Source organism: Lampris incognitus, chromosome 4 (genome assembly GCF_029633865.1).
Source record: "Lampris incognitus isolate fLamInc1 chromosome 4, fLamInc1.hap2, whole genome shotgun sequence".
In the NCBI taxonomy this organism is placed as follows: domain Eukaryota; kingdom Metazoa; phylum Chordata; class Actinopteri; order Lampriformes; family Lampridae; genus Lampris; species Lampris incognitus.
Window position 1 is genome coordinate 73,281,956 of NC_079214.1, and position 10,820 is coordinate 73,292,775.

The 10,820-nt window shown below is 46.7% G+C and overlaps 1 protein-coding gene across 2 annotated transcripts in view; it reads left to right on the forward strand.

Annotated features, from left to right (window-relative positions):
• lto1 (LTO1 maturation factor of ABCE1) overlaps nt 1-4,513 on the forward strand; it is a 29,260-nt gene extending 24,747 nt beyond the window's left edge. For both annotated transcript variants that reach the window (XM_056278678.1, XM_056278677.1), the window contains one exon: nt 2,917-4,513. Coding sequence is in view for 1 of the 2 variants with exons in the window: in XM_056278677.1 (XP_056134652.1) it covers nt 2,917-2,988 (72 nt within the window). In the remaining variant the exon portion in view is untranslated. The remainder of the gene's footprint in view (nt 1-2,916) is intronic.
• Nucleotides 4,514-10,820: the final 6,307 nt, after the last annotated feature.

Below are 10,820 nucleotides of genomic sequence, written 5' to 3' on the forward strand. Positions count from 1 at the left end.
GGCGGAGGCCCCTGTCCGTGAGGTCTTCAACTCCCACCTCCGAAAGAAGTTCTCGTGTATCCCGAGGGAGGCTGGGGACATGGAGTCTGAGCGGGCCATGTCAAAACCTCTATTGCAGATGCGACAGGCAGGAGCTGTGGTCATAAGGGTATCGGCGCCTGTCGAGGCTGTAACCTAAGAAGCCGCTGGTGGACACTGGTGGTGAAGTAAGCCGCCAGGTTGAAGAAGGAGGCCTTCCGGACTTGGTTGGCCCAGGGGTCTCCTGAAGCAACAGACAGGTACCGGGAGGCTAGAAGGGCTGCCGCTTCGGCGGTTGTGGAATCAAAAACTCATGTGGGAGGAGTTCGGCGAGGCTATGGAGGAGAACTTTTGGTTGGCCTCAAGGAAGTTCTGGCAAACCATCCGGCGACTCAGGAAGGGGAAGCAGGGCTTGACTCAGGCTGTGTTCAGTTTGGGAGGGGAACTGTTGACCCAGACTGGGGATGTTGACAAGTGGTGGAAAGAAAACTTTTGAGGAGCTCCTGAACCCAGCTAATATGCCCTCAGTGGAGGAGGTGGAGTCAGAAGACTCAGGGGAATCCCCACCCATATCCCTGGCAGAGGTCTCTGAGGTAGTTAAAAAGCTCCTCGGTGGCAAGGCGTCGGGTGTGAATGAGATTTGCCCTGAGATGCTGAAGGCTATGGACATTGTTGGGCTGTCTTGGTTGACATGCCTCTTCAGTGTCGCGTGGAGGGACAGTACCTGTGGAGTGGCAGATAGGTGTGGTGGTTCCCATATATAAAAAGAGGGACCGGAAGGTGTGCTCCAATTATCGGGGCATCACATTGCTCAGCCTTCCTGGGAAAGTCTACTCTAGGGTGCTGGAAAGGAGGCTCCGACTGATTGTCGAACCTCGGATCCAGGAGGAACAATGCAGATTCTGTCCTGGCTGTGGAACAACAGACCAACTCTTTACCCTTGCGGAAGTACTGCATGGGAGTTTGACCAGCCAGTTTACATGTGTTTTGTGGACTTGGAGAAGGTTTACAACCATGTACCCTGGGGCACTCTGTGGAGGGGGGGGGTACTGTGGAAGTATGGGGTACCAGGGCAGTTGCTACAAGCCATCCAGTCCTTGTACAACCAAAGTGAGAGCTGTGTCGGCATTCTCGGCACAAAGTCGAACATGTTTTCGGTGGGTGTTGGACTCCACCAAGGTTGTCCCTTGTCTTCGATTCTGTTTGTGATATTCCTCACCTTGTGCCAAGGTGAGGAGTGTCTCCATTTTGTGAACATCTCTGGTCTTCGCAGATAATGTGGTTTTGTTGGCTTCATCAAAACGCGACCTCCAGCAAACACTGGGGCGGTTTGCAGCTGAGTGTGAAATAGCCGGGATGAGCGTCAGCACCTTCAAGTCTGAGGCCATGGTTCTCTACCGGAAAATGGTGGACTGTTCCCTCTGGGTTGGGGATGAGTTGTTGCCTCAAGTGAAGGAGTTCAAGTATCTCGGGGTGTTGTTTACGAGTGAGGGTAGGATGGAGCGGGAGATTGACAGGCGGATTGGTGCAGCATCAGCAGTAATGCGGACGTTGTACTGGACCGTTGTGGTGAAGAGGGAGCTGGGCCAGAAGGCAAAGCTCTCAATTTACCTGTCAATCTTTGTTCCAATCCTCACCTGTGGTCATGAGCTTTGGGTAGTGACCGAACGGGTGAGATCGTGGATACAAACACTGAAATGAGTTTCCTCCGTAGGGTGTCTGGGCTCAGCCTTAGAGATAGGGTGAGCAGCTCAGACATCCGGAGGGAGCTCGGAGTAGAGCTGCTGCTCTTTCGCGTCGAAAGGAGTCGGTTGAGGTGGTTCGGGCATCTGATTAGGATGACTCCTGGGCGCCTTCCTTTGGAGGTTTACCGGGCACGGCCAACTGGGAGGAGAACCCGGGGTAGACCCAGAACTCGCTGGAGGGACTACATGTCCAATCTGGCCTGGGAACGCCTTGGGATCCCCCAGGATGAGCTGGAGGACGTTGCTGGGGAGAGGGACGTCTGGAGTGCCCTACTTAGCTTGCTGCCACCGCGACCCTACCCTGGAGAAGTGACTGAAGATCAATGAATTAATTAGTTAATTAATTCCATGCGGGTACAATGGGGGAGAGAAAAAAAGAGGGGGGGGATTAGGTACATCCATATGTCCTTTGCTTATCCAAGAACACACACATGTTGTTGACAGGCATTTGTAACAGCGCAAAACACCAGATATCAATGTACACTTTCATAAATCTGTCAGTGTCGTGGTTCATGGATCCAAATACATCTGAAAAATTCTGTTTGACTCCCCCCACATGACTGTAATTCTCAGAAAATTGAGGGACAAGACTCTTATCTCGCCTAGCTTAACCTAGTTTATCTTTAGCTTAGTGTGCTTTTTGAGACTTTTTTCACCCATTAGTACTATATATTTATTTATAGAAAGCACTATATTTCAAGCAAAAAGGAATATATGCCTCAAATTTGCAAAAAGCATATTTTTTCATGCACAATCAAACACTTGAGGAATCTAAGTAAATCTACCCCAAATTTTTGTGTGAACATACATTCTAAATAGGGACTGTTAATCAGAAGACCGTATTTTTAAATGTTTTTTGGTACTACGAGGGCAGCATGTCAACATTATTTAAGAGTTTGTCTTGCTTTAATCAATGCATTACGGTTTGATGTGGGGCTTGTTTCATACCAACAAAGTGACATACAGGAATTATCTGTTAAATTATCAATTAATTCTATCCAAGAGCCTAGCTTAACCATGTTTGGAGAGTTGCAACTGGTGGTTGAGGTAGCCAAAGACTTGACACTGACAACATTATTAAAAATAGCTAGAAAATATCAGTCTGATAACATATATGGTTTCTTGTCCTTGGCTCTTCCCCCCTTTCCTTCAGGTGTGCTCCTTATTGAATGTCCATACAGACTTCAATGACTACATCAAAGGTTCCAGTGGGATGTCTTTCTGAAAAACCTTATCGGACTGTATCAGATCTGTGAAGAAGCAACAATATGAATGGCAAGAGGAGTGCTCTAGGGAAGCCCAGCTGTGAGGCAGGCAGAGGGTGGCCAGTGATTACTCTGCAACTGAGTGGTTTGATATATTGGGGTTTAAAACACTGACTGTCATTTGGAAAGAAATATGTGGTGGATTAGCCTATATTAAAATGAAAATTTCTCAGAGTACTGTAAACTTCATGACTCTGGGTATAATATATGCTATAGATGAAAGTGATTGAATATTATCAAAGTTGGCACTCAACTTTGTGATTCTTGGTGTTGTTTTGAAAAACCAAAGACTGTACTTTGTCAGGCTCTAAAATTGTGTTTGTAAAACATGACCATGATTCAGTGCACATATGATGTAGCAATATTGTTGGTCAAACAGGTAGTGTTTCATCTACTCAGAAATACCAGTGGCTGCTAAAAATACAAGCGGTATATTACTAAATACACGCTTCCTGAGACAGCCAAGACACAGCTTCCTCACACACAAAAACGACTGATAAATCCAGGCAATGGACAGTTCCTTCCCCCATAACAGTTACTGGAGGAAAAAGAACATTTCTTCCCTGTCAACTTCTCGTACACTTTGTCTGTTCACTTGCTGAAAAAATTGGGGACATCCGGGCATCCAGATAGCGTAGCGGTCTATTCCATTGCCTACCAACACGGGGATCGCCGGTTCGAATCCCTGTGTTACCTCCGGCTTGGTCGGGTGTCCCTACAGACACAATTGGCCGTGTCTGCGGGTGGGAAGCCGGATGTGGGTATGTGTCCTGGTCACTGCACTAGCGCCTCCTCTGGTCGGTCGGTCGGATAGTGTGATCCTCCCACGTGCTACATCCCCCCGGTGAAACTCCTCACTGTCATGTGAAACGAAGAGGCTGGTGACTCCACATGTATCAGAGGATGCATGTGGTAGTCTGCAGCGGCAGAGGGGGTGGAGAGGCGACCAGGACGGCTCGGAAGAGGGAAGTGTGAGGTAATTGGCCGGGTAAAATTGGGGAGAAAAAAAAAGGGGGGGGGGATTAGGTACATCCATATGTCCTTTGCTTATCCAAGAACGCACGCATTTTGTTGACAGGCATTTGTAACAGCGCAAAACACCAGATATCAATGTACACTTGGTGGTAATTTCCATAAATCTGTCAGTGTCGTGGTTCATGGATCCAAATACATCCGAAAAATTCTGTTTGACTCCCCCCACATGACTAATTCTCAGAAAATTGAGGGACAAGACTCTTATCTCCTTCGCCTCCATGTCACCTCTTGGTTCAGAAAATGTGCAGACAGTCCAAATTTAAATTTTTATTTTTTTTCAAGTTAATGATGTAATGAAAGCCTTTCAAAATCCCATGTGGATAAACTGAAACACAGTGGTCAAGCTAAATTTTATTTTAATTTTCTTGATTCTTTAAAAGTTGATATTTTTGAGATCAAAGTCTTTCTTCTGATAGTGGTTCAGTTGAAATAAAGATGGAGTTGAAATGAGAGATGCTATTGTCTTTCATACACGACTATTGATGTGTGTGTCTGTATTTGCAGTACAAAATAAAGCTGTCAATAAAAAAATGTACAGCCATTAAACCACAAAAAGGAAACGTAAACAACTTTTAGGTTTTGTATTTCTATCCCCATCATGCCTGGAGAGGTGGAGGTATGCACTGGAGAGAAGAGGAATGAAAGTCAGTAGGAGCAAGACGGAATACCTATGCGTGAATGAGAGGGAGGACAGTGGAATGGTCAGGATGCGTGGAGTGGAGGTGACAAAGGCATTTGAGTTTAAATACTTGGGGTCAACTGTCCAAAGTAACGGGGAGTGCAGAAGAGAGGTGAAAAAGAGAGTGCAGGCAGGGTGGAGTGGGTGGAGAAGTGTGTCAGGAGTGATTTGCGACAGAAGGGTACCAGCAAGAGTTAAAGGGAAGGTTTACAAGATGGTTGTGAGACCAGCTATGTTGTATGGTTTGGAGACAGTGGCACTGACGAAAAGACAGGAGGTGGAGCTGGAGGTGGCAGAGTTGAAGATGCTAAGATTTTCATTGGGAGTGATGAAGAAGGACAGGATTAGGAACGATTATATTAGAGGGACCGCTCAGGTTGGACGGTTTGGAGACAAAGCAAGAGAGACAAGATTGAGATGGCTTGGACATGTGTGGAGGAGAGATGCTGGGTATACTGGGAGAAGGATGCTGAATATGGAGCTGTCAGGGAAGAGGAGAAGAGGAAGGCCAAAGAGGAGGTTTATGGATGTGGTGAGGGAGGACATGCAGGTGGCTGGTGTGACAGAGGAAGACGCAGAAGACAGGAAGAGATGGAAACGGATGATCCGCTGTGGCGCCCCCTAACGGGAGCAGCCGAAAGTAGTAGTAGTAGTATTTCTATTCTCATCATGACATGCCACTGTTTACTTTTTTACACCTTTTTCACAAACACAGCTGACACACTTCTAGAAGACAGATCAGTGCTCACCATTACCAGCAGTGTTAAGACACCAACTTGTCAACGCCAGCTACCAATCATCACTTATATTGAATGTCATTATATGCTGTGTTACATCCATACATCCATTATCCAAACTGCTTATCCTGCTCTCAGGGTCGCAGGGATGCTGGAGTCTATCCCAGCAGTCATTGGGCGGCAGGCGGGGGACACCCTGGACAGGCCGCCAGACCATCACAGGGCACACACACACATTCACACCTAGGGACAATTTAGTATGGCCAATTCACCTGACCTAGATGTTTTTGGACTGTGGGAGGAACATGGAGCACCCGGAGAAAACCCACGCAGGCACGGGGAGAACATGCAAACTCCACACAGAGGATGACCCGGGACAACCCCAAGGTTGGACTACCCTGGGGCTCGAACCCAGGACCTTCTTGCTGTGAGGTGACCGCGCTAACCACTGTGCCGCCTGCTATGTTACATGAATATGTATGTTATGCATATTATTTTGTATTTCAATATGTATGACTTATCAGATGACTACACAACTACACAAACATGATTTGATCAAGGGTCACAAAATGCTATAACTGGCTAAGGCTAATAGTATTTTGTGAGTTGATAGCATTTTGTGGCTGTTGGTCAAATCAAGTTTTAGTCATACAATTGTCTTACAAAAGAAACAAAGATAGGCCAGTGACAATAACTGTATTGTGTGATATGCTGTACTGAAAAAAGATAAGTGATCACAGTGAGAGTCAAATGATTGATGACTTCTTTACATGATCAAATCTCATTCATTGCCAGCAATGTCCCGTGGAAGTAAATCATTCATATTTTTTAAAAAGGAATATCCATCTTTCCCACGATATATATGATATAAATGTCTTCATAAGTATGTTGAGAATGTGTGACATTTTTCACTAGTCTTTCATTTGAAGCCAGCTAGCCACGCCTGGAGGTGCAGGACAGCGGTTAGAAGGAAAAGGAGTATTACTCAAGTCAACATTATGCCTTGGCTTGCACCTTTTCAGAGATGCAAACCTTTCAGAGTTATTCATTTAAAACTCTTGGTGTGAGAGCTGCAACTGTTGACAAAGCATGTAGCGCTCTGAACTTATGAAAACCAGTCACTTGACTTGCCAAGTCCTCCTCCCCCTCCACCCTGATCCCCAGCACAGTGACCTGGCCCTAAACGAGTTGAGGAAAGGCCTACAGCAGTAGACCTTTCCTCAACTGGGGCAGAAACTTTTCTTGTGGCACAAGGTTCTGGTTTTTATAGACCTTAACCTCTTGCCAGAAAGGAATGTTTTGAAAAGACCATGGCCTGGGTGGGATGGGTGGACAATGATCTTTCCTGCTCGCCTCAGTGTCCTTGAGATGTACAGGTCCTGGTGGGCTGGCAGGTTGCAGCCAATCACCCTCTTAGCAGAGCGAATGATACGCTCAGTCTGCCCTTGTCCTTGGCAGTGGCAGCAGCATACCAGCTAGTGATGGAGTAGGTGAGGGTAGACTCAATGACGGTGGTGTAAAAATGCACCATCGGTGGTTTTGGCCAATTGGACTTCTTCAGCTGCCGCAGAAAGTATAACTTCTGCTGTGCCTTCTTGTTGAGGGAGTTGATGTTCAGCTCTCACTTGAGGTCTTGGGTGATGACGGTGCCCGGGAAGCGTCAGGATTCCACAATGTCGACTGGAGAGCCTAACAGGGTGATGGGGGTGGGTGGGGGTGTGTTCTTTTTGAAGTCCACAACCCTCTCCACTGTCTGTCTTTAGATCGTTGAGCTCCAAGTAGTTTTGGTTGTAAAGGACACCAGATGATCAATCTCCCAACTGTAGGCAGACTAATCCCCACCAGAGATGAGCCCAAAGAGGGTGGTGCCATCAGCAAACTTCAGGAGCTTGGCTGACTGGTGACTGGAGGTGCAGTTGCTTGTATACAGGGAGAAGAGTGCCGTGGGGGTGGGGGTGGGGGTGGTGGTGGGGAGACATAGCCTAGAGGGGAACCAGTGCTGATGAATTGGGAGTCATAGACGTGTTTCTCAAGCTTCACATGCTGCTTCCTGTCAGATAGGAAGTCGTTGATCCACCGGTAGGTGGAGTCAGGCACATGCAGTTGAAAGAGCTTGTTCTGCAGTAGATCCAGGATAATGGTGTTGAAGTTGGCGCTGAACTCCACAAACAGGATTCTGGTATAGGTTCCTGTAGAGTCCATGTGCTGGAGGATGAAGCGGAGCACCAGGTTTACTGCATCATCCATAGACTTCTTGGCTCTGTAGGCAAAGTGCAGGGGGTCCAAGAGTGGGTTGATGATGGTTTTAAGGTGGGGCAGTACAAGGTGCTCGACAGACTAATTTACCACAGAAGTCAGGGTGACGGGTCTGTAGTCATTGAGTCCTGTGAGCCCTTTTTTTTTGAGAACGGGGATGATAGTGGAGGTCTTGAAGCAGGCTCCAGTGAGGTGTTAAAAACGTCTGTGAACACCAGAGACAACTGATCAGCACAGAGCTTCAGGGTGGAGCGAGAGACAGACTATGGTCCAGCTGCTTTGTGGGGGTTCATCACAGCCTCAGTGTACTCATCCAGACTGTTGGTGGCAGTCCTCAAAACTTCCCCATCAGTACAGTTCAAGCACGTGCAAAGATCCTCCATAGCTCCCCTTGTCCACTTCTTTGATGTCCTAACAACAAGTTTGGAGGCTTTTAATTTCTACCTGGATACAGGAATCAGGTGGACCATGACATGGTTAGAGTGTCTCAGTGCAGCGCGGGGGACTTCCTGATAGGCACTATTGATTGTAGTGTAACAGTGATCTAAAGTGTTCTCCTCCATAGTCGGGCATTTAATCAGCTGACGGTATTTATTTAGTTCATGGCTGAGATTTCCTTTGTTAAAGTTGCTGAGGACAATAACGAAAGAGTCCCCGTTTGTTTGCACCACACACACTATCTGGTCGGCAAGCATGTGTTGAGGACTGGACAATATTGGGTTATACAAACAGACACCCCTCTATTTCATTTTTTTCCTCTCTGAATTTATGTTTATTTACTTACCAGATTCATTTTCACTATTCACTGATTAGATCTGCGCACTGAGTCTCGTTTAGGTGCGATTGCAGATAGCGGACTACGCCCACAAATGGAAGGTCTCTGCTTCTGGTTAAGTAGGTAGGAATTGTGAGAGGTCGCCAGAACATTCTCCACATTTGCATGTGTCGGACTTCCATTTGTTTGCTCAGGTGCCACTTCCCTTTTGAGACCAGTAACATTTTGGGGGCTCGTCCTGGATACAGCGCCACCTACTGTATGGTTGCTGATCCCTGAACCATATGTACCTGAGGTGAGAGTGACCAGGATGGCTGCAAGAGTTATCCATTCTGTGAATTGAGAGGCTTCGGGTATCCAGTGAGATGACGTCTTCAAATCCGCATCGTGTGTTGCTGTGGGACATCCAGAAGCAACTGCACTTTCTCGACGAACAGCAGCTCTTCAAGCTTGCAGCGTCACTGGAAAATGGAAGACACTAGGACATTCCAGCAGTCACAGGCAGCAGCGAACCTGAATTGAGCTAACAAGCCCGGAAGATGAGGGAATGTCTTACCTCCTTAACATCTGCGAAACGATAGAGTCTGACGGTCAACCAGGACGACACACCAGCCTTGGACACAGTAAGCAATGAAAGAGAGATGAGTGTTGTTTAACCATCAGTTACAGAACAGGTACCTGGGTTGGTTAGACTCACAGATGTTGCAGCACTATTTCCTCGCAGAGTTCAAAATGCATGGTGGTGTAATCTCAGATTCGGGTTCAGATGTGAGTTATAGCAGTGTTTGCAAGCAAATCGACGGGGGTTGAAAGAGAGGTTTTCAGAATCAGAAATCATTCGCTCAGTGTTGAAAATGATAAAACCAGGCATATTTAGACATATGTTGGTCAACAAGGATGAGCTCACTTTAGCTGAGTTAAAATGGTTCCTAAAATCACACATGAGCTATAAAAGATGCACAGAGCTTTTTCGGGAGCTCAGTAATACTTAATAGCAGGACAGTGAAGCCCCACAGCAGTTTGTATACCGAACCTTGGGGTTAAAATAGAGAGTACTTTTTGCATCTCATCAGAGTGGGTCAGAGCTCAATTATAACAACAGGCTAGTACAAAATGTTTTTCTATACACACTCTACCAGGGTCTCAATGACAAAAGCAGTAACATCAGGAAAGACATTAAACCTTACATAGCTGACCTTTCTGTGACTAACTTTATTTTAAAGCAGGTTACTAAATCAGCTACTGAAGAAACAGAGAGACAGAAGCGCTTAGGGACATTACCCTGATCTAAACCTTTGACTGTTAGTGCATCACAGACACAAGAAAATAGGAAGTCCGCTTGTGAGTTCCCTCAGAGGAAAGTAGAAGGGGAAGTTCGAGCAAATCGCATCGCTATCATGGAACTGACAGCTCAGGTTTCAGCACTAACCAAGAACCTTGAGAAGACAAAGCTGGCTGAGGGTACAGTACAGAACCAAGTTAGTCTGCCACTCACAAGCACTAGGCCTTCAGACAAAACTGACAGTAAACGCAAATGTGACAGTAAACGCAAATGTGATGAATGCGTTAAACAAGGAAATCAGACTTGATCTCATTGCTTCTGCTGTGGTCAAGAGCAGAGCAGTTGGCTGCCTCAGCAGAGAACTAAGGTCGGGAAACTGGGGAAGGTCACTGGTGAGGGACAACCAGTGATCAGAGCAACCACCTTGTCCCACACCACACTAACTGTGACAAGAGAGGTAAACCACATTCTAAGTATGACAAACCACCGAGAAAGCATGCAGCTAAGCTCATTGGAAGAAGCTATATGCTCTCATTTGATTAATGGAGTCAGTACTGAGGTGTTGTTGGATACTGGAGCTCAGGTCAGTGTTATCGGAAGGACCTGCTTAGAAAATACGTAACTGCTGTCAAGGTTCAACCAATGGTGGCCCTGCGAGACAATGAAGAACTTCACGTCACTGCCGCTAACGGCACACCAATCTTATTTGAGGGATGGGTGGAAGTCCTGCTAGAACTAAATACTGCGTTAGAGCTTATGTGATGGAAGTTGCGCACTAGACTTCCAAAGCTGGACACTAACAACTGTGAGGCAGAGGTCCGGGCTCACATAAAGAGCCTAAAACACAAACAAAAACTCAGCTATGACAAGGGATCCAAGCCTCTACCAGAACTGGTGAGGCATGATGTAATGCGCATAGAGGAGCCTGCTGCATGGAGCACAAAAGCAATGGTCCTGGAACAGGTGGCACCACGGTCATATGCTGTGAGAACCGAAACTGGCCACACTTACTGGAGAAACAGGAGAAG